At 56.1% G+C, this 22,760-nt stretch overlaps 2 protein-coding genes across 2 annotated transcripts in view; both read right to left on the bottom strand.

The window, feature by feature from the left end:
* The window catches only part of LOC127464165 (uncharacterized), a 348,813-nt gene extending 335,578 nt beyond the window's left edge, over positions 1 to 13,235 (bottom strand). Inside the window, exon 1 of the mRNA XM_051774361.1 lies at positions 13,102 to 13,235. The gene's annotated coding sequence lies outside the window, so the exon portion shown is untranslated. The remainder of the gene's footprint in view (positions 1 to 13,101) is intronic.
* LOC127464169 (class II histocompatibility antigen, B-L beta chain-like) overlaps positions 3,320 to 22,760 on the bottom strand; it is a 72,757-nt gene continuing 53,316 nt past the window's right edge. The window contains exons 2-5 of the mRNA XM_051774373.1: positions 4,771 to 5,040; positions 3,905 to 4,186; positions 3,529 to 3,635; positions 3,320 to 3,413 (exon numbers count right to left, since the gene is read on the bottom strand). Coding sequence (XP_051630333.1) covers positions 3,405 to 3,413; positions 3,529 to 3,635; positions 3,905 to 4,186; positions 4,771 to 5,040 — 668 coding nt within the window. The 3' untranslated portion in view covers positions 3,320 to 3,404. The remainder of the gene's footprint in view (positions 3,414 to 3,528; positions 3,636 to 3,904; positions 4,187 to 4,770; positions 5,041 to 22,760) is intronic.

The raw sequence follows: 22,760 nt of genomic DNA, 5'->3' as shown, positions 1-22,760 counted from the left end.
GCCCACTGCCCTGGGGAGCCTGTTCAGTGCCAACCACCCTGGGGGGGAAGAACCTCTTTCTAACATCCAAGCTGACCCTGCCCTGACACAACTCCAGGCCATTCCCTGGGGGCTGTCCCTGGTCCCCCCAGAGCAGAGCTCAGGGCCTGCCCCTCCTCTGCCCCTCCTGAGGAAGTTGGAACTGCCATGAGGTCTCCCCTCAGTCTCCTCTTGTGCAGCTGAACAGCCCAAGTGCCCTGAGCTGCTCCTCCTAAGGCTTCCCCTGCAGAGCCTTCCCCATCCTGGTGACCTCCTTTGGACACTCTCGACTGGCTCAATCTCTTCCTTCCATTGTGTCCCCCCAGAGTGCCCCACTATTGAGGTGAGGCCGCCCCAGGGCAGAGCAGAGCGGGACAATCCCCTCCCTGGCCCGGCCATGCTGGGCCTGATGCCCCCAGGACAGGGTTGTCCCTCCTGGCTGCCAGGGCACTGCTGACTCCTGGCCAAGTGGGCACCCCCAGGACCCCCAGGGCCTTTGCCGGCACTGCCCACAGAGCACTGGCCCCCGGAGTGGCCAGCTGGGGACAGCTGCGTGCCACAGGAGCCCTGGCAGCCCTGGAGGAGCCCGAGATGTGGCAGGGCCCGAAGCAAAGCTTCCCCCCTGCTGGGGGGTGTCAGCAGCAAGGAGGTGCCGCTGTGCCGCTGTCCGGGCTGCGGGGGGGGATCCCCACACGCTCCCGGCGGGCAAAAGGTGCCCCAGAGCAGCCGAAAGGGCCCCCCCTGAGCGGCTGTGCTGGAAGGGGCTGCTCGGGCCGCTTGCAGCCGGTTGTGGGCAGGGGCCTTTCCATGGCAAGTGCCAGGGCTGTGTGATGTGGGGCCTGCGGGTGCCCAGGGGCCACTGTGACCCTGCGGGGCCTCCTGGAACCGAGGGCACCTTGTGAGCCTTTGGGCCCCGCCCTGGCCTGGGCTGTTTGAGGAGCCCCCCGGGTGGCCAGTCCAGCTGAGGGCCGGGGCAGGAGGAGAGGCCGCTGGTGGGCCGGCGCCGGGCTCCCCAGCACTGTGCCGAGGCAGCCGCCTCCAGCCCAGGCCTCCTCCGGCCGCCGCCCTCAGCTGCAGCAGCAGCAGCCTCAGGGCAGGGAGGGGACAGGAGAGGCAGCACAGTCAGGGCAGGGCTGCCTTGAGTCAATCCTCTGCTGCTTTACAATCTACTCCAAATTCTTTGGATTTCTTTGGGGGAACTTTGTTCAACTCAGCTCTGTGCTGCTCAATGAGAGCACTTTCCATGACCGGGCAGGAATTCTCACCCTCCCCATTGCTCTCAGCCTGAACCCTGGACAGCTCTGAGGTCCCAAAGGGCTCCCTGTGCCCCAGTGCAGACTCAGGAGAGCTGCTCTGCCCACAAGTGACCTGCTGGTCAGCACACAGGTTCCCTGTGCTATTTGCACCTCTCTCTTGGTGGATGATTCTCTTCAAAGATGCCTGAAAAAAACCTGGGTTTTTGTGAAGACTGCACTTGCAAAATCAATTCCTCCCAACTCTATTTCCCTCTTTCCCTGTGCAGCTGAGCAGAGGGCAATGCAGAGGAGTGCTCAGGCTCTGCTGCCTGGAGCTGTCCCTGCCAGCAGCTGCTTCCCTGTGCCCAGGGCTGGGCCCTGGTAGTGCATCCAGAGCCCATCCCAGCCCTGGGTGCTCAGCTCTGCCCTGAGAGCCCTCCCAGTACAGGGCACTCTGGTGCCAGGGGCACCTCTGGCTGGGCAGGCTCTAATGGCAACATCAGAGCAACCCTGAGGAGGCTGGAAAAGCACCACTGCTGCTGTCTGTGAGGCCCAGGGTGCTGATTTCTGACACTCCCTGTGCCATTGCCCTCGAAGAAGAACAGCTTTGGATTTTTCATGCTTCCTCCTGAATAGAGACATGAATGTTCCAAACTCCCCTGTTCTCAGGATTTTGAGGGTCTTGGTGTGTCCCAACCCCCCCTGTTCACAGGATTTCTGTGCTCTGGGAGTGTCCAAGCCCCTCTTTTCCAATATTTTGGGCTCTGGTAGTTCCTCAACGCCCCAGTTCCTGGGACTTTTAAGGTCTAGGAGAGCCCATACCCCTGTGTTGCCAAGATTTTTGGGGTCTGAATGTCCCCAACTCACCTGTTCCTGTGTTTTTTAGATGCTGATGTTGCCCAAACTGCTCTTCTATAAGATTTGAGGAACTGGGACCACCCCCGTTCGCACAAATTTAGGGGTCTGGGAGTAAATAACTCCCTCTTTTCCAGGAGTTTGTGGTTCTGGGACATCCCAACCCCCCCTGTTCCTGGTTTACTGGGAGGCTGACATTGCCCAAACACCCTGTTCCCAGGATTTTCAGAGTCTGGGTGCGTCCAAACCATCTTTCTTTAGGATTTATAATGTCTAGGATGTCCAAACCCCCCCTGTTCCCAGGAGTCTTAAGGTATGGGAATGTCTAAGTCCCTCTTTTCCAGTATTTTGGGGTCTGACAGTGCCCCAAACCCTGGTTCGTGGGACTTTTATGGTCTAGAAGAGCCCATACCCACATGCTCACAAGATTTTTGGGTTCTGAATGTTTCCAGCCCCCCGTTCCTATGATTTTTAGGGTCCGCATGTGCCTAAACCACCTTTCTGCAAGATTTTGTAATTCTGAGAATGTCCAAACCCCCCTGCTCCCAAGATTTTTTATCTCTGAGAGGATCCAAAACCCCCTGTTCCCGGGATTTCTGCAGTCTAGGAGTGTCCACATCCCTCTTCTGTGATATTTCAGGGTCAGGGAGTGTCCAAACCCTCCCATAGCCAGGATTTTTGAGGCCCCCCCCTTCTCCCCAGTCACCAGGAGTGCAGAGAACTGGGAAGCTCCACTGTGTGTGGGGAGCTGGGGACGGGATTATGTCCCACATCCTCCTTTTCCCCACCTTTCTGACCTCTCCCACCCCTTTCCCATCATTCCCCACTCCTCAGTCCCATCTCGTCCCCATCCACTTTTGGGGGGTACCACTCTCCTGCCACTGAATTTGGGATTCCCAGCACCTCTGTTACGGGGTTTACGTGGGTCCTGGCACCTCTTGGGGTGTGCTGGGTGCCCTGTTGGGGTGCAGATGCCCCCACAAAACGCCCCCAAGTACGGGGTGACACGTGGAGGACTCAGGGGGTTCCCCATTCCTGATCCATCCTGGGGCCGGTTCTGCCCCCCTCAAACTCTGCTCCCCCCGCGGTTTCCCCCTAAGTCACCGCCAGCCCCTTCTCTCCAGTGAGCAGGACTGCAGAGCACTGAGAAGCTTTACTGGGAACACTGGGAACAGCTGGGTGGGGTGTGAACAAAAGCAGGGAAGGGGGGACAGGCGACCCCCCCAAATAAGCGCAGGGTTTGGGGGGTCCCGGCTGGGCCCGAGGCCACGGGGAGGGGCTGCGGCCGCCGGCGGCTCAGGAGCTCTGTGGGGAGAGAAAAGGGGGTGAGAGTAAAGGGGCTGAGGGGGAAAAGAGGGACCCAGAGGTTGTGGGAGAGCAAGGGGGGGGACACGGCCCCCATTTGGGGACCCCCCTTTACCTTCTCCCGCAGGTAGAAGCCGAGCCCCAGCGCCAGGAAGACCAAGCCCAAGACGAAGCCCCCAACCCCCACCAGGATCTTGCTGTGGACGGTGTCCGGTGGCATCTCTGGGGGGAGCCGGGGGGGTCAGCACCCCCAAAACCTCCTCCCACGCACCCCCCAGCACCCCACAGAGCCCGGCCCGCTCTCCCCCAGCCCACCCGGGGGTCCCTCCAACCTCCTGCCAGTCCCTTCCCAGCCCCTGCAGGGATCCCACCCAGCCCCTCCCAGCCCCTTTAGGACCCTCCCACCCCCCTCCCATCACCCCCAGCACCCACCAAACTCCCTCCCAGTCGCCCCCAGTTGCCCCCCCGGTGCTGGGGGGGCCGGGCCGTACCCCAGTGCCGGCTGAGGGGGTGCTCCAGGCTGACGTGCTCCACCTGGCAGCTGTAGGTGACCCCGCGCCGGGGGGGGATTTCCAGCAGCACCAGCACCTGGTAGGTCCAGTCCCCGTTGGGGACCACGTCGGTGGCCACCACGTGCTCCGGCAGCTCCTGCCCATCCTGGAACCACCTCACCTGCACCGGCGCAGGGTAGAAATCCATCACGGAGCAGAGCAGGCGGCCGGGGCCGGGCTGGGAGCTCGACGGCACCAGCGAGATGGACACGCTGGGGGGCACTGGGAGGGACGGGGGAGACACTGGGCTGAGCTGGGGGGCACTGGGAGGGAGGGCAGAGGGCTTGGAGGGCTTTGGGAGGGACTGGGATGGCAGTGGGAGGGACTGGGAATAGAGTGGGGGAGAAGGGGCTTGGCTGGGGGGCACTGGGGAGAGAGTTGGGAGATGTGGGAGTGAAGTGAGAACGACTGGGAATGGAGTGAGAGGGTCTGGGAGTGTAGTGAGAGGGTGTGGGAGTGACTGGGAAGGACTGGGAGTGACTGGTGTGGACTGGGAAGGAAGCGCTCGGGACTGGGAGGCTGAGTCCTGGGGAGGGAAGTCTTTGGTTTGGGTCTGCCTGGCAACTGGAGCGTCATCACAGAGACGCGCTGGGATTGGCTGAGGGGCGGGAGCTCGGTGGCCCCAGCGGGGTGGACACGCGGGGGGTCACTGGGAGAGACTGGGATGGACTGGGAGGGGCCAAAGGGCATGGGAATGGGCACAGGGAGGGCTAACGGGTCTGGGGTGATTCCCAGGGAAGGTTTGAGGGGCTCCAGGGTCATTCCCGGGGCAGGGTCCGAGTGGACCCGCTCTGCCCCTCGCTCACCTCTCCTCTCCACGGCAGGTAGAGTGTACACCTTGTAGTTGTGCCGGCAGAGCCATTCCACCGCAGACCGTTTGTACTCCAGCAATTCTGGGTCGCTGTTTGCGTGCCTGGCCTGGATCTCCCCAAACGGGGTGTCCCCTACAAACACCCCCACATCGCTGTCGAAGTGCACGTACTGCTCCCGGTTGTAGATGTACCTGTCCACGTACCTCATCCGCTCCGTGCCGTTGATGAAGTGACACTCGCTCGGAGATGAAAACACGAACACCCCTGTGTGTGCAGGACACGGGTCAGGGGGTGCCCCGTCTCCCCCCATCATCCCACAGCCCCCTACAGCAGGCTGGGAGCTCAAGGGGCCACCCCGGACCCCCCTTTCCCACCCCCCTCTGCCCCACGGACGCCCCAGCACCGGCTCTTGGCTGGGGGGGAACCCCCCCATCAGCCCCCCGGGGATGGACAGGGGGGTTGGGGACCCCCCAGTGCCGATCCCACCCCCCCAGAGCCCCAGGGAACCGCTCCAGGGCTCAAGGGACACCCAGGGACCCCCAGGGCACCCCTCTGCCTGCTCTCCCACACCCCCTTGCCCCCCTCTCCCACCCCTTTCCCACCCGCCCCACAATCCCCAGATCCCCCCCCGGCCTCACTTTGGGGCTCCCACCGCCCTCCCACTCACTCCGGGCCTCCCCACCCCCCTACCACTCACTTTTGGGGCTCCCACCCCCTCTTTTCTCCCCTCTTTTCCCCTCTTTCCCACCCGACCCCCCTGCCCGCCCCCCCCGCTCACCCGACAGCTCCTCGCCCGCAGCCGGGGGGGCTCCCAGCACCACCAGCACCGCCAGCACGGCCCCAGCTCCCCGCACACGCTCCATGCCCAGCGCCGGACAGCTGCTGACAGCCCAAAACCAGCCGGGTGGCGCCGTTTTGGGGGGTTTGGGGCGCGCTGGGTTTGGCTGAGGGCGCAGTTGGGGCCCTTTTTTCGAGGCGTCTTCCCGGCGACTGATGAGTCATCAGCGCGGCGCGCTGGGATTGGGCGCGGGCGGCGTGGGCGCTTTGGGATTGGCTGAGGGCCGTTGGGGGCCCCCGCGGCAGCCCCGGGGCTGGGGGGTTCGGGGGGTCCGTGGGCTACGGGGGAGGGGGGAGCTCAGAGCCCACCAAAAATGCCCAGCCAGGGCTCCCAAAGCTCAGGGCAACCCAAAAAGCAGCCATCCAGGGCTCCTGGGGCTCAAGTGAACCTTAAACAGAGGATAAAGTTGTCCCTGAGCTCACAGTTGCCCAAAACAAGAGGCAGATGGGGAACTGAGGGTACCCAATCCCCAGATTTTTGATTGTATCCAAATCCCTCTTATCCAAGACTTTTGAGGACATGGAGCTTCTCCGCATTTGGGGGCTTGGTCTGGTAGTGCCCAAATAACACTTTGACCAAGATTTTGGGGCTCTCCATAAACCCCCAGGGATGGACAGGGGGGTTAGAGATCCCCCCACTGCGGATCTGACCCCACCAGAGCCCCAGGGAAGTGATCCAGGGCTCAAGGAAGACTGAGGGAGCCCCAGGGCACCCTGCCCCCAAATGGAGAACTGGAAAGGTCAAGAATAAAAAAGTCACCCCCCTCCATTCTTCAAGAAATGTTTAGACCTCTTTCCTAAAAGCATCCAGCACTCGGGTCACCCAGTTTTGTCTCTGACAAGGCTTTGCAGGGGCTGCTTGGGAAAGGGAAGCCCTGGGGCCCCAGTGCAGATGGTGGGGCTGCACTCGGGGGGGATTGGCCTTTGGCTCTTGGCTTCCAGAGGCCCCCAGGAGTCAGTGAGCCGGGCTGGGGACGAGGGGCAGGACTGGCTGGGATTGCCTCTGGGGCCTGGCCCAGAAAATGGAAGTGTCCCCATGGGGGCAGCTGGAAAGGGCCCAGGAAGGAAATGCTGCCCCAGCGCAGGCTGTGGCAGTGGGGAGTGTGCAGGGGGAGGAGGCTGGGCCAGAGCAGGGCTGGGCAAGAAGGGCCAAGCCGCGGGTGGGTTCTCCCCCGGCCCCCAGGGCCCAGCCCCTGATGGGAGGGCCTTGGGCAGGGCCTGGGGCGACTGCAGGAACCTCCGAGGCAGCCCAAGGGCCGTGCTTTTGGCAGCTGGGTTGACAGGCCCAGCTCTCTGCAAGAGAAGTTGAGGGCTCTGAGCCAGAGAGGGGCTGAGAGCCGGGTCCAGGCTTGGGAATGGCCGGGAGGGGAAAGGGATGTCTAAGAACAAGTCCCTCAGGAGAGGGAAGCAGAGAGGCTGTGTTTTGACCCCAGCACAAGGGTCTGCAGGGCAGAGCAGAGAATATCCCCCACGTGAGATTGTTGTGCATCCCTCCTTGCAGTTGTGACAGGCACTTCTCTTCAAAGGTCGTTCTGTGAGCGTCTTCTTGTTCTTTCCAGGTGGGATGAAAGCGGTGGGGGGCCCTTTGGCACTGGAGGGACGACGAGCAAGTTGAGCATTTTCCTGCCAGTCTGAATCAGATGTTAATTCTGGTGGGCTGTATCTTTGGTGAATCTAAGCACATCCCTTGGCATTTGGGTTTTTTCCGGGTAGTTCGCAGCCTGAGAAGCATCAGCAGAGTGGGAAGGAGGTCCCTGCAGTCAGAGGTCAGTGTAAAGGAAGCTGAGAGGGGAGCTTTGCTGAGAATGTTGCCCTCTGAGGGGATCCATCAGTTTGTGCCTTTGCCTCTGCGATGCTGAAAAACCCAGTCCGAAGAACTGCTCAGAGACTTTGGATCTTTGAGCAGCAAAGGGATTTATTGCCGACGTCGGCAGCGAGCGTGGTTCGCACCACAGAGAACTTGGTCGAGAGTTTCACACAATATTGGGGTTGTATACAATTTTCATATATGATTAAATATGATAAATCATATTCATCTGATCACAATATCTATCTATGCATATTAATAATGGGCAAAGCTCAGGCGGAGCTCAGGCGGAGCTTCTCTTGGCCCTCAGTTCTGGGAGGGGTTTAGGTGAGTCTGGGGTCTCTGCTCCTCTCCATCAGTCCCCAGTGTCCCCATCCTGGTCCCTCATGTTCCCACTCCATTCCTGGTGTTCCCATTCCCGGTGTTCCTATTCCCAGTGTTCCCATCCCATTCCTGATGTCCCCATTCCCAGTCCCTGGTGTCTCCAACCTGCTGCCGATGTCCCCGTTCCCTTTCCTGGTGTTGCCATCCCAGTTCCTGCTCTCCCCAGGCTGCTCCCAGTGTCCCCAGCGTGGTCCTCCAGGTCCCCATTCCCATTCCTGGTGTCCCCATTCCCATTCCTAGAGTTCCCAACCCAGTTCTGTTTTCCCCATTCCCATTCCTGGTGTCCCCATTCCCATTCCTGATGTTCCCATCCCAGCTCTGTTTTCCGCATTCCCATTTCCGTGTGTCCCCATTCCCAGTTCCTGCTGTCCCCAACCTGCTCCCAATGTCTCCATTGCTATTCCTGGTGTCCCCACCCCATTCCTGATGACCCCAGCCTGTTCCAGTGTCCCCAACCTTCTCCTGGTGATCCCATCCTGCTCCTGGTGTCCCCATCCCTTTCCCCATTGTCTCCTGGTGTTCCGGTTCCCGTTCCTGCTGTCCCCATCCCTGTCCCCAATGTCCCCATCCCAGTCCCAACGTCCCCATTAAAATCCTGGTGGCCCCAGCCTGTTCCCAGTGTCCCCATCCCATTCCCCCTGTCCCCATTCCCATTCCTGGTTCCCACAGAGGAACTGCCGGATGCCGGAGGAGGGAGCCAGGATTTCTTGCCCAAAGCAGGAGATTTTCACACCCAAATTAAAGCCTCAGGAATAATTGTGGTCCTGGGTTTCACACAGGAAAAAGCAGGAAGTTGATCCATCGGGAAGAGCCGCAGGGGGGCCGGGGTGGGTGGGAGCAGCGGGATGAGCTCTGCCAGCAGCTCCTGCCTTTCCACAGGGAGAGGGAAGGGGCAGATCCAGCTCCGGGATCGCTCAGGCCATGATTCCTGCTGGGATGAGAGCGGGGAAAGGAGTCACCATGTCCCTGTTCCCATCCCAGGGGATGGAGCCGGTTGTGGAGCCCAGGGAGAGTAGGAACTGCTCCAGATTCCCACCTGATCCTGCTCTGTTCATCCCACCCCAATCCCACTCCAGAATCCAGCCCTGATCCCAGTCCACAATTCCACCTGATCCCACTCTGGAATCCTGCCTTGAGCTGCAATCCCCTTCCAATCCCACTCCAGCCATTAGGCCCCCATTCCCCTCTGGAATCCCGGCATCCATCCTGGGATCCCTGCACAGAGGATCTGGATCCCCACATGCTGCTGGGACTCAATGGTGGGCGCGGGGTCGTATCCATTCCCCTCCCTGCTCCCTCTGGAAAGAAAGTGGGATCAGCACCCGTGGCACAGGATCCCCGGAATGCTGCCGGGCGGATCCGTGCCCCTTGCCGACCCCCATCCCGGGAGTTACCGGATCGGAGCTTCCAGACACCGACTGCCATGAGGCCGATGATGATGATGATGGCAGCGATGACGGACACAGTGTCCTAGTTAGAACAGCTGGGACCGATTCCTCACTGGATGGGTGTAGCCCAAAAGTGTGTATTCTATGGCCTTCCATGCCATTTTCCCAGGAACTGTTGTCGGGGGGGGGGCCTGCGAGGTGGGGGGGGTGTTCCTGTCCTCATACCCTTTTATGGAATTCCCCACTCTGGCAATCTTCATATCCTTTTATGGAATTCCCTGCTCTGAGGGAACGAACTAAGCATCCTTTTATGGAATTCCCTGCTCTGAGGGAACGAACTAAGCATCCTTTTATGGAATTCCCGGCTCTGAGGGAACGACTGACCATTCCTGCCTGAACTGGAGAATATATAAACCTGGAGTTTCAGAACCTTTCCACCACTCGTGGGATCGAGAGGAAGGCTGCAGCTCACCACTCTCAACCAGACTGAGACCACCACCCTCAACTGGACTGCAATCACCACTTCTGACCAGACTGCAACAGCTCTCCCACCAGCAGGTTTTTTCTCCTCTCCCTTTACTTTGGACTCGGGGGGGACCCAAGGAAAACCACTTTGTTCATGCCCCAGGGTACTGGGTTATACATTTGGGTTTTGTGGGTTAAAAGCAATTGCTGTTCTGTATAATCAGACTTATTGGGCAAGGGGGGGCCCAAGGGGGCTGGTCCAGGGGGGGAAGGGCTGCAGGGGGCGGATCCCGGAGGAGGAAACCCGCCAAAAGCGGCGGCCCAGCCGAGGGAGGAGCCGAGCGGGAGCACAAAGAAGAGCAGCCAAAAGGTCCTGGCGGTGGCTGGGCAATGGCGGGGGGGGCGAGAGCGGTTTGGGGGCCCCCGTGAGAGCCGGGGGGGAACCCCGGTAGCCGCGGAGTGGGGAGAGCGGAGAGGGGCGATCCCGGAGCTGGGGGACCCCCGGAATGCTGGAGGGGGGGGAGCAGAGAGGGAGCGCCGGGCCCCTTAAGCGGGGGTCTCGGAGAGGGGGAAGGCCTTGGAGTGTGGAGAGGAGGGGGGGCCTTGAGGCGGGGTGGGAGCCGAGAGCGCCAAGAGGTTTGCGAGGGTGGGAGCCGAGAGAGGAGGGCTGGCCGGCCCCGGGAGGCAGAGTGGGGAGAAGTGAGCCCTGGGACCCCCCGGCAACACTAAAGGGGACCCCGGAGAGTGGGAACCCCCCGGAGCCGCGGGACCCCCGGCAGCCCAGAGAAGGGGGACCCCCAATGCAGGCAGAAGTGCCATCAGGCCAGACAGGGGGGATCCCACTAACCCCAAAGAGCAGAGAGGAGGAACTCCTGGAAAGGGGAATTTGGGCTGAATGTTGGTGTTTTGGGGGTTTTTATGGGCACAAGATGCCCAGTGAGTCCTAGAGCTGGACTTGGGCAGGAGGAACCCCCAAGGCAACGCGCTCACCCCTTGTTTCCCCGCCCCCCCCATCAGGATTTCTGCTTCCCAAAGCTTGGGCTGATGGAGGAGGAGGCTGCGAGGAAGAGGAAGATGCCTTGGGCCCCCCAGGCAGGTGAGGAGGAAGTCAGTGCCCCTTTGGGTGGGTCTTTTGTCTTTTGTGGCCGTCCTGGTGGGGCCGGAGTTGGGGGGATGTCCTTGGGCTTCCCTGTGGGCCGGAGGCAAATCCCCTGCGTGTCCTTGTTGGTTCCTGCCCCAGGCCCCGAGGTGAGGCCGGAGAGCGCGGAGGACAAATCCCCCCGGCAGAGCCTGGTGGGAGAGGCCGTTTTGAAGGGCTCCCCGGCGCAGGAAGGCAGCGGGGAGGAAAAGGGCCGGAGATGCCCCCGCAGGAGGGGCTCCAAAGCCAGCCCAGGGGGCTGTGAGGAGGAAAGAGCCAGCGTGTGCCGGGAAGGCGGCCGGAGCTTGAGGCGGAGCTGCGAGCTGGTGGTCCCTGAGCAGCCTCCCAGCAGGGAGAAACCCTTCAGGTGTTTGGAATGTGGGAAGAGCTTCAGGAAGAGCACCAACCTCCTGGGGCACCAGCACATCCACACTGGGGAACGGCCCTACACGTGTGGGGAGTGTGGGAAGAGCTTCAGGCAGAGCTGCAACCTCCGCACCCACCGTCGCATCCACAGTGGGGAACGACCCTACATGTGTGGGGAGTGTGGGAAGAGCTTCAAACAGAGCTCCCACCTTCTCAGCCACCAGATGATCCACGCTAGGGAACGGCCCTACACGTGTGGGGAGTGTGGGAAAAGCTTCAGGCACAGCTCCACGCTCCGCAACCACTGTCGCATCCACAGTGGGGAACGGCCCTACATGTGTGGGGAGTGTGGGAAGAGCTTCAATCAGATCTCCAGCCTGCTCCGACACCAGATGATCCACAGTGGAGAAAGGCCCTACATGTGTGAGGAATGTGGGAAGAGCTTTAATCAGAGCTCTAGCCTGCTCCGACACCGGATGATCCACAGTGGAGAAAGGCCCTACATGTGTGAGGAATGTGGGAAGAGCTTCAAACGGAGCTCCCACCTGCTCCAACACCAGATGATCCACAGTGGGAACGGCCCTACACGTGTGCGGAGTGTGGGAAGAGCTTCAGGGACAGCTCCAACCATTGTAAACACCGCTGCATCCACACCAGGGAATGGCCCTACAAGTGCTTGGAATGTGGGAAGAGCTTCAGCACAAGCACCAAGCTGCTCAGCCACCAGCACATCCCCACTGGGGAACGGCCCTACACGTGTAGGGAATGTGGGACAGCTCCACCCTCTACACCCACCTTGGCATCCACATCAGGGAGAGGCCTCACAAGTGTGGGGAGTGTGGGAAGAGCTTCAGGGACAGCTCTGCCTTGACCTCCCACCAACGGACCCACCGGTAAGAGAAGCCCCGAGTGCCCCGACTGCGGGAAGAGCTTCGGCCGCTGCTCCAACTCCATCAGCCATGGGAGGACCCGCGTTGGATGATCCACAGGGACCCCCGTTGGGCACAGCCCTGGTGTGCTGGTTTAAAGGCAAACCAGCAGGGGAAATGACAGCGGTGACACCTAGAATGGGATGGAACAGCTGGAAAGGGAATGAGAATGCCTGGAATGGGAATGGGGACATCACGAATGGGATGGGGACACCAGGAATGGAAATGGGAACACCTGGAATGGGAATGGGGACATTGGGAGCAGACTGGGGACATTGGGAGCAGACTGGGGACACCAGGAATTGGAATAGGGGCAGCAGGAATGGGAATGGGGACATGTGGAATGGGGAGGGAACACCTGGAATGGGAATGGGAACACGTGGAATGGAAATGGGGACTCCAGGAATGGGAATGGAAACACCTGGAATGGGAATGGGAATACCTGGAATGGAAATGGGGACACCAGGAACGGAAATGGGGACACCTGGAATGGAAATGGGGACACCAGGAATGGGAATGGGAACACCTGGAATGGGAATGGGGACACCTGGAATCGGAATGGAGACACCTGGAATGGGAACACTAGTAATGGGAATGGGAACACCTGGAATGGAAATGGGGACACCAGGAATGGGAATGGGAACACCAGGAATTGGAATGGAGACACCTGGAGTGGGAACACCTGGAATGGGAATAGGAACACCTGGAATGGGAATGGGGATACCAGGAATGGGAATGGGAACACCTGGAACTGGAATGGAAACACCTGGAGTGGGAACACCTGGAATGGGAATAGGAACACCTGGAATGGGAATGGGGACACCAGGAATGGGAATGGAAACACCAGGAATTGGAATGGAAACACCTGGAATGGGAATGGGGACACCAGGAATGGGAATGGGGACACCTGGAATGGGAATGGGAACATTGGGAATGGGAATGGGAACATCGGGAGCAGGTTGGGGACACCAGGAATGGGAATGGGATCACCCTGGATTGGAATGGGGACACCTGGAATGGGAATGGGAACATTGGGAGCAGACTGAGCACACCAGGAATTGGCAGGGGGACACCTGGAATGAGAATGGGAACACCTGGAATGGGAATAGGGAAAACAGAGGTGGGATGGGAACACCTGGAATGGGAATGGGGACAATAGGAATGGGAATGGGGACACCTGGAATATGAATGGGAACACCAAGAACTGGGAATGAGGAAAACAGGTATGGGATGGGAACACCAGGAATGGGAGGAGGGACAATAGGAATGGGAATGGGGACACCTAGAATGGGATGGAACACCTGGAAAGGGAATTGGAACACATGGAATGGGAATGGGAACACATGGAATGGGAATGGGGACAATAGGAATGGGATGGGAACAACTAGAATGGGATGGGAACACCTGGAACAGGAATGCAAACCCGTGGAATGGGAATGGGAACAGCCGGGCCCGGGCTGTGTCCCTGGGGAAACAGGAGGCCAGGCCCAAAAGAGTTAACTAAGAAATTGGGGCCTGCTAACAAGCTACCAACATCCAAGACCATCTGTGCTCGTTCTGTTCTACTGACTGGAGCAAAGCTTCAGAGAATAGTACAGGAACATGTCCTAGGCCTCGAGGGGATAAATTAGAGAGACAGCAGGATCAGGGAGACATTGGAATAGGAGGAATAGGCCGGGAGCCAGGGCTTTTTCCAAGCTTCAGTGAGCGGGTCAAGAAGAATGGAAGAGAAGGAAGGTCAAGCTGAGGAAGATGAGTTGAAGCCCCCAGAGCCATGGAGGAAGAGTGGAAGTACCCTCAGGATTGAGGGCCAAGAGAAACACCGCCCCAAGCCCCGCCTGAGCTCCACCTCTACTCCGCCTGTTATTAATATGCATCGATAGATGTTGTAATCACTTGAATATGCATTTAATCCCAGCTGAAGATTGTAGAAAAATGCTGATTTTGTGTGAAGCCTTTGAGCAAGTTTGTCCAGCGCCAGCTGGCTTGCTCCCAACGTTGAATAAACAAATCCCTTGCTGCTTAAAGATAAAAAAGTCTCTGAGCAGTTTCTGGGACCGATTTTTCGCATTCAGCGCCCAGTCAGTCCCAGGATGATCCCAGTCACTCCTGGTCTCTCCCAGTTGCTCCCAGTTTCCTCCATGTGGTCCCACTCATTCCCTGTTGCCCCCAGAAGCTTCCAGCATGATCCCAGTTGCTCACAGCCACTTCCAGTCATCCCCAGTGCACTCCCAGTTGCTCCCAGTATGATCCCAATCACCTCCTGCATGATCCCACTCACTCCTGCTATGATCCCAGGATGACCCCAGTCACCCTCAGTGTGGTCTCAGTTGCTCCCAGCATGGGTCAAGCTTCTCCCACCGTGATCCCAGGATGATCCCAGTTGTCCCCATCATGGTTCCAGTTGCTCCCAGTTGCCCCTAGCACAGATCCAGTCACTCCAAGTATGATCCTAGTCCTCCCTCCTGACAGTCCCAGTCAATCCCAGTTGCTTCTATTGTAGATCCAGTCACTCACAGTTCCTTCCAGTTGCCCCCAGCCTGGTCCTAATTCCCCTTCATGTAGTCCCAGTCACTCCCAGTATGGTCCCATTCACCCCCACCATGGTTGCAGACACTCCCAGTATATCCCAGTAGAGCCCTCAGCATGCTCCTAGTCCTTCCCAGTCACTCCCAGATGCCCCAGTAACATTTCAGTTTCCACCAGTAGGATCCCAGTGACTCCAAGGCACTCCCACTATATCCTATGTGGCCTCCAGTTGCTCCCAGTAGCCCTCAGTGTGGTCCCAGTTGCTCCCAGTAGCCCTCAGTGTGGTCCCAGTTGCTCCCAGTATGATCCCTGTTGCCCCAGTTCTGGTCCTGGAGGGTCCCAGTGTGCTCAGATCCTGCTCCCAGGGGGTCCTGCTGGGTCCCAGTCCTGGTCCCGGTGTATCCTGGTGTCCCAGTCCATCCCAGTCTGTCCCAGTCCATCCCAGTCCATCCCGGTCAGTCCCAATCCATCCCAGTCCCTCCCAGTCCATCCCAGTCCATCCCAGTCCATCCCAGCCGTTTCCCAGGTCCTGCCCCCCCGCCCCCCAAGATGCTGACGGGGTCGGGGCTCCGTCTTTGGCTTCGTCTCCCTGGGCCTGCCTGGAATGAAGGGGCCGCTGGGACACTGCGGGACCTCCTGAGACCAAAGGAACCCCGGGAGAATTTGGATACTCCTGGAATCAAGGCACAATTGGGACACTGCAGGGCCCTATGGAAAAAAAGGAACCTTGTGACACTGCGGAATTCCTGGAATCCAGGGGCCTTTGGGACATGGGGGCCTCATGGAACCAAAGGAACCCTGAGGTGTTTCCGAAGGTCATGGAATCAAGGGGCCACTGGGACACTGCAGGGCCTCTGGGAATTAAAGGAACACTGGGACACTGGGGCAGGACATCCCCCTGCAATGGCACCGAGACAATGCCCCATTTGCAAAGGGGTCAGTGCTGAGCTGAGAGGGGGCCAGGCCAAGGCAGGAGATGTTGGACCCTGTAGGACGAGGGAAGAATGAGACGCTCAATATGAGAATCAGCAAGCTTCGTTTATTGATCATTGCTAACAGCTTAATATATGCTTTATAATTAGTTTATACATATTGCAAAAGCTAAGCTCATTATTGGTTCTGCTTAAATGTTGATCTCACCTCTTACTCATTTCTTTGTTGACACAGGTGGTACTCAGTTGCTTTTTGTTTTGCTAATCACAATGTCCTGTTTGCCAGCCAGCTAACAGGGTACAAGGGCACTGTAACCTCCTATCTAAGATGTTCCCATGGCCTAGGCAAGCCGTGTTCTATATCCAATTCCCTACAAATACCCCCGTTTTTTTATTCTGGGCCAACAATGTTTTCTCTGTTATAGCACTTACACATTTAACAATACAAGAAAAAGCAATATGAACTATTACTAAAATTACAACAATTGTCAACAACCATCATAGGCTTTTCTTTAACAAAACTTAAAACTTATTCAGACATAGAACCAAAAATAGATTGAAGCTACAAGTCTATAGGACTAGTTGTTACTGTTACTTTCTTTGTGTGTTCTACTGTTTCACTCAGGCTCTACAGTTCTTTTGTGTACAGGCTAGGCAGTTTGTGCCAGCTGGACAAGTTGTGGCTTTGATAAACACTTAATCTAGATTGAAATAATCCCAACATAAAACAGGTTTGAGTCTCATTACCACTTGTGTTATGTACAGACAGTGATCCCATTAAATCTAACTCTTGGGGATCTTTTGCCAGAGTAAGACCTCGAGGGTTAGTACTAAAATAGACACCACAAGCACGATGACAATCCGGACAAGAGACAACAACTGAGCGAGCAATAGAATGAATTAAGCTAAATTGACACTTGAAGGCTTCTGTATGCTGTGCTCTCAGTTTCTCACCAGTGCCCTCCTCCTTGCTCTCAGCCCTGTCACGAGGCTCAGGCAACATGGCCAAGGTGGGTGCTGAGGCCAGGCTGGAGGATGAACTGACATGCCCCATCTGCCTGGACATTTACAGGAACCCTCTGTCCCTGGGGTGCGGTCACAGCTTCTGCAAGGAGTGCATGCATACAGAAGGAACAGAAATATGCCAGCAGGGCCCTTCCCAGTGCCCACTCTGCCTTTACCCCACAGGCCCCCGTCCAGCCATGAAGACTTGCCTGACCTGCAAGGCCTCCTGTGCCAAGCCCACCTGAGTAAGCACAGCACAAAGAACACTCAGAAAAAACTACGTCCTGGTGGGGCTCTGTGGTGCCCAGGTTTTGGCTGAGAGGAAATCCCCCAGCACGGTAACTGCTGGAATGCTACTGTGAGAAGGACAAGGTCCACACCTGCACGCTGCGCTCCGCCCCCAGCTCCCACAGGGACCACAAGACCATCAGCTTAAAGGAGGCTTCTGGCCAAGCACAGCGTGTTTTTCCCAAAACTGTAAAAGAGGTGAAAAACTATGAAACTGCACTGGATCGAAGCATAGGAAACTTGCTGGAACAATCCTCTGCAAAGGAGTTCTTTAGAGTACAAACAACGCTTGAAAATTAAGACTTGGCATAACTGGTTGAGAAATGACTGCTTTTTGTGTACATGAACCCTAAATATTTCCAGGGTACTTTTCACTGCACCGTGTCAGGAGCAACTACTAGGCCAAAGAATTGTAGACTCTTTCTGGTTTCAGCGTCCAACACACCCAGCTGATCCTCAGTGGCTACAGCTAGCAGAAATATCATCTATATAATGACAACAAAGACAGTCAGAAAATTGCATTGGAAACATAAACCACTGACAAATTATAGAAAAGCCTTTCATTCCATGGGAGAGGGTTTTCTATGGATAACACTCATAAGGTTCTGCACGAATAATAGATGGAACTAAAAATGCACATTTTTTCTCTATCACTGGGATCTAACTGGATTGTGAGAAGATAACCTGTCAAATCAATAATAACAATGGGTTATTCAGCAGAAAGCACAGAAGGGGTCAGTAAGCCAATGCTTACTAACCATGACTGCACCAACCTGTCTGCAAAGATCATGCAAAGGTTTTCATTTCACAGATTTTTTTTTCTTTATCACAAACACAGGGGTAATTAAAGGATTCTGAGATGGTTCAATGTAATCAGCATCAAGCTGCCTTTTGACAAGCTGTTGCAGGGCCAACAGCTGTTCTGTAGGTAGGAGCCATTGTTTAAGTCACACAGGATCTGTATGTTCTAAAGGAAAACTCCAAGCAGTACCTCCTAATATCACAACCCTAACTCTTGTAATGACTACAGAAGTCTGTTTGTTTGTTTGGACAATTAACAGCAAGCTTTGAGCATCATGAAGAGTACAGGTTGCCTTCGTACAACCCTAAACATTCACTAGTCAAATTATGCAAGCAATACGTCTGGTATGAAACAAGGATTAATCACAATTAGTGAGGCTATTTTGCTGAGAACACAGCTGCAATGGGTAGGGCATGTTTTAAGGAGGAGAGACTAGCCGTTTTACAATGAATATTGCTACCAGCTGGTGCACGGGAGGGGTTTTGAAGACAATATATAAGGACTCTTTAAAACAACACTTCAGCTCTGGTCACACTGATCAACATAACTGGTCTGCTCTGGCCTCCAGCCAGGAGGCCTGAAGACACACTATCCACAACACTGCAGATGTTTTTGAGAAGGCACGCAGGATGGCCTTGACAGCCTAAAGGCCCCCCTGCAATGAGCTGAGCAAATAAGGCAGCAACATTGACAACTCCTGATTTAAATCCTGGAAAACACAGAAAAGCTCAAAACGACCCTCACTACTGCCATAGCAGATGCAAATGCAATTATTTGATGGTCTAAGGACCTCACCCCGGCACAAGCCTGCATTACCTCTAGCTAGTTATGTAACTAGCAACTTCTGTAACTGTCACAAAACTTGTTTCTCTACAGTGTCTTGCAGCTTTTCCACGAATTGTAAGAATGGTTCCCGGGCACCTGGATGCACAGTGGTGTACCTTGCTTCGGGCTCTGCCAACCTTGCAGTCTGCACTAATGTTTGCTGGCTTATGGTTTTTACTCGCTTTAAAACTGGTGATCTCCTGCGCAGATTACACAGCTAAGGAACAACAGCAGTGGAAAAACTCCACCTGAGACTTAACCTTCACAAATTTCTGAAACAAGGCAGAAATAGAACACCAAACCTACGCAAGAACCCCTTATTCAACCTCAGTTCAGATCAAACAGCTAGCCAGATAGGGCTAGTCCAGAAATAACCAAAGCCTCATCACTCATGGTGGGAATTTGAAGAATTCATTTACCATTCAGAATAAGGATTCACTATGGTTCAACAGAATCATGTTACACATCTCTAAAATCTTGACACTGGCAGAAGGTATTTTTAAGTTTACACAGTCACATATTCATGTAGCTTTTCTCTTTCACACAATCTTTTTTCACACACTCTTAGGGGGCCACCTCAGACATCCATCATTCACACACATTTTCAAGTAGTCATTGGTTGTGCACTTCTTATCAGTTTCATAATTCAAAGGGAATTTATGGCATAGCTACCATCAGCAATCTGCAAATCCTGCATAACTCTCTATGTAAAAGACAGATACAGCAGGAAAGAACAGAATATTATCTTGGAAATCTTCAACTCTTCTCATAGAGCAATGATATTCTATCATAAAGGCAATAAAACTACTTTTGCAGGGGGCAAGACTATATCCCCTTCTGTCTCATTGTTCTGTCTCCAAATCTTCTACCTGCACCCTGCCCCTGGGGGAAACAGCCAAATTTCATGTAAGAGAAGCAAAATAGCAAACTATAGGAAATTCTTAATAACCTTCTGTAATATGCAAAAAGCTAAGCACGGATGTTCCGTTATTTCTAATCTTGCTTCAAGGGATTTTTCGTCAGTCTCCCTGTTTTGGAGAAAACGTTTGAGAATGCCATGAGCACGCTGTATGCATAACACCTATTGCTGTAAAAACAATGCAATCTTATTTGATTTATAAGTTGGGATATTGTTAATTTTAAGTTGTTTTTTCTCTTTTCCCTTTTTTCTGTGTTTTACCGTCTTTGCCTCCCCCCATGCTCCTCATTGCCGAAGGACGAAGGAGGGGAAGGAGGGGCCGGGCTCACCCAGAGAGATCAGTAGAAGGAACTTAATCACAGAGTCTGCTTAAGAAAAGACAAAAACATAGGAGAGGGAGAGAACAGCTGCAGACAGTTTCAGAGAGGGGGTGATTGGTGTAACGGGGAAAAAGACAAACAGCTTTTCCTCCTCCCCCGACTGCACCACCCAAGGCTTTTGCTACCGTCATTAACTCGCCGCTCTAGGAAGAGGAGCGGCACCAGGGAAAAAACACTCGCTGCAAAGAAGGGAAGGGGAACGCACACCCCCCGGGACCATGGCTGTCAGCAGTGCGGGGACACAGAGCCCCCCCCGCCGCCCACCGCACCCGGGGCCGCCGGCGTGCACGCGCGCGGGCGCACCGCTCCGAGCCGGGGCCGCGCACCGCTCCGAGCGATATCACCGGCCCCGGCCCTGCGGCATCCGGGAGCGCTCCGAGCGATATCACCGGCCCCGGCTCTGCGGCATCCGGGAGCGCTCCGAGCGATATCACCGGCCCCGGCTCTGCGGCATCCGGGAGCGCTCCGAGCGATATCACCGGCCCCGGCTCTGCGGCATCCGGGAGCGCTCCGAGCGATATCACCGGCCCCGGCTCTGCGGCATCCGGGAGCGCTCCGAGCGATATCACCGGCCCCGGCTCTGCGGCATCCGGGAGCGCTCCGAGCGATATCACCGGCCCCGGCTCTGCGGCATCCGGGAGCGCTCCGAGCGATATCACCGGCCCCGGCTCTGCGGCATCCGGGAGCGCTCCGAGCGATATCACCGGCCCCGGCTCTGCGGCATCCGGGAGCGCTCCGAGCGATATCACCGGCCCCGGCTCTGCGGCATCCGGGAGCGCTCCGAGCGATATCACCGGCCCCGGCTCTGCGGCATCCGGGAGCGCTCCGAGCGATATCACCGGCCCCGGCTCTGCGGCATCCGGGAGCGCTCCGAGCCGGGGCCACGCAGGAGCCGCGACCACCGCCACTGCCCCGCTGCCCGGCGCCGCCCCGCAGGCACCCGCCACAGGCGGACAGACCCGGCGCCGGCACGGGTTCACTCAGCACGGCGGTGTGAGCACCCAGCGCCGTGAACACAGCCACAAACGCGCAGCGCAGTCCCGCTGCACAGTTCAGATGAAAAGCTGGAAATGTCTTCAGGTGGAACTCAGTCATAGTGTTCGTAAAGTTCATCCCTGGTCCATCAGCAGTACTTTCACACTGCAGCCGTCGTCTCCGATCGTCCTGGATATGCACTGCCGAGATGGTGCACCGCGTTCATGCTGGCGGGGCCGCTCGGTTGTCCCCGGCCCCGATCCGTGATTTCCTGTACCGCTCCGGCTCCCTTCAACTCCGCTCGACTCCCTTTGTACACGATTTCTCCGTATGATGGTATCTAGTAGCATTCTAATGCCCTCAGACTGTACTTTAATGTCTTTTACTGTTCCAGATAACAATCGCCAAGTTGTAAGGAGGGAAGCAGCAACTTTTTCTCCCTTATAGGCAGCAGTAAAGAGCTTATCACTAAGTTCTTTCCAAGTAGAGATAGTAAAGGCAGTTACAGTGTTCGCTTCATATCCCTGGCCCTTACATGAAAGCAGCATCTGCTGCGAAGCCAGTTCGTCTAATTTTTCTTCCTTTTTAAGCAGGATAGACTTCCATATAGATGCAACATTAGATCCCTTTTGTTCTCGGTGGCTCACCTGTCCAGGCGTCTTGTCTGGCTGACCTGGCAGCCTCTCCACTTCTGTCATGTTACACTGAGCTCCGTCTCCGTGGCAACCTCCCACAACTTAACCTCATAACGTCTCCATTCTCTTTCATCAAAAACTGTATTAGGGTCCACAAAACAACTTCTAGCAACCCCCGTCGTAAGCAATCTTGGTAATTCTTTTTTCAAAGCTATACCCTTAAGTCCCCGCTTTTCTAAAAAGCACTGGAGTAATGAAAGCACCGCTTGTCTTTCCATACCTATAAATCTTCAGCACACTTTGCAGCCCGTTACAAGACATCGGTGGTGTTGTCGGCCAGGACCCTCCTGTGAGGTCGCCACAGAGTCCAGCTCTTTTGCCTCTTGTGCTGCTGCAAGACCGACCGGCTACTGCGTCAGACCGTGGCTTCGGGGAGTGCGGATTTAACTTAGCCCCTGTTCAGGTTTCGGGGACCGCAGATTCAACTTAGTCCCTTGGGCCGCAGATTCAACTTAGCCCTTGGGGCTTACAGATTTAACTTAGCCCCTGGGGCTGCAGATTTAACTTAGCCCCTGTTCAAGCGCCATTTGTCGGAGGAGGGAAGAATGAGACGCTCAATATGAGAATCAGCAAGCTTCGTTTATTGATCATTGCTAACAGCTTAATATATGCTTTATAATTAGTTCATACATATTGCAAAAGCTAAGCTCATTATTGGTTCTGCTTAAATGTTGATCTCACCTCTTACTCATTTCTTTGTTGACACAGGTGGTACTCAGTTGCTTTTTGTTTTGCTAATCACAATGTCCTGTTTACCAGCCAGCTAACAGGGTACAAGGGCACTGTAACCTCGCTATCTAAGATGTTCCCACAGCCTAGGCAAACCCTGTTCTATAGCCAATTCCCTACAGCTCTGCCCACATTTGCTACAAGCACACTGGTGGCTAAAGAGGCCAATACGAGATAGACACGTCCAGTTGCAAAAGGCAGAGCAGAAAGACTCCTTGGATGGGATGGACAGGACACGGTTCTTTCTGCGTTGTCTTTTCTCCTCAATGCTGATCCTGCTGCGTTCTCAAAGGCAGCAGCAGCGTTAGAGATGGGGTGTCTCCAGACCTCCCGGCTGGAGGCCAGAGTAGACCAGTGATGGAGATCAATATGGCCAAGGCTGAGATGTTGTTTCAGGCAGTCCTTGTATCTCCTCTTCGGGGCTCCTCTCTTGCGGCAGCCGGTGGCAAGTTCACCACAGAGCACGATCTTAGGGAGGGGGTGGTTGGTCCTTCATCCTGGAGACGTGCCCTGCCCAGCACAGCTGTGTTCTCAGCAACATGGCCTCAATGCTTGTGACTGCTGCCTGTTCTAGAACAGATGGATTGGTCA

This window comes from Manacus candei, unplaced genomic scaffold (genome assembly GCF_025592945.1).
Source record: "Manacus candei isolate 608988 ecotype Guabito, Panama unplaced genomic scaffold, ASM2559294v1 h1tg000197l, whole genome shotgun sequence".
NCBI lineage: Eukaryota > Metazoa > Chordata > Aves > Passeriformes > Pipridae > Manacus > Manacus candei.
The sequence above is the reverse complement of the archived record's forward strand: the minus strand, read 5'-3'. Positions and strand labels throughout refer to the sequence as shown.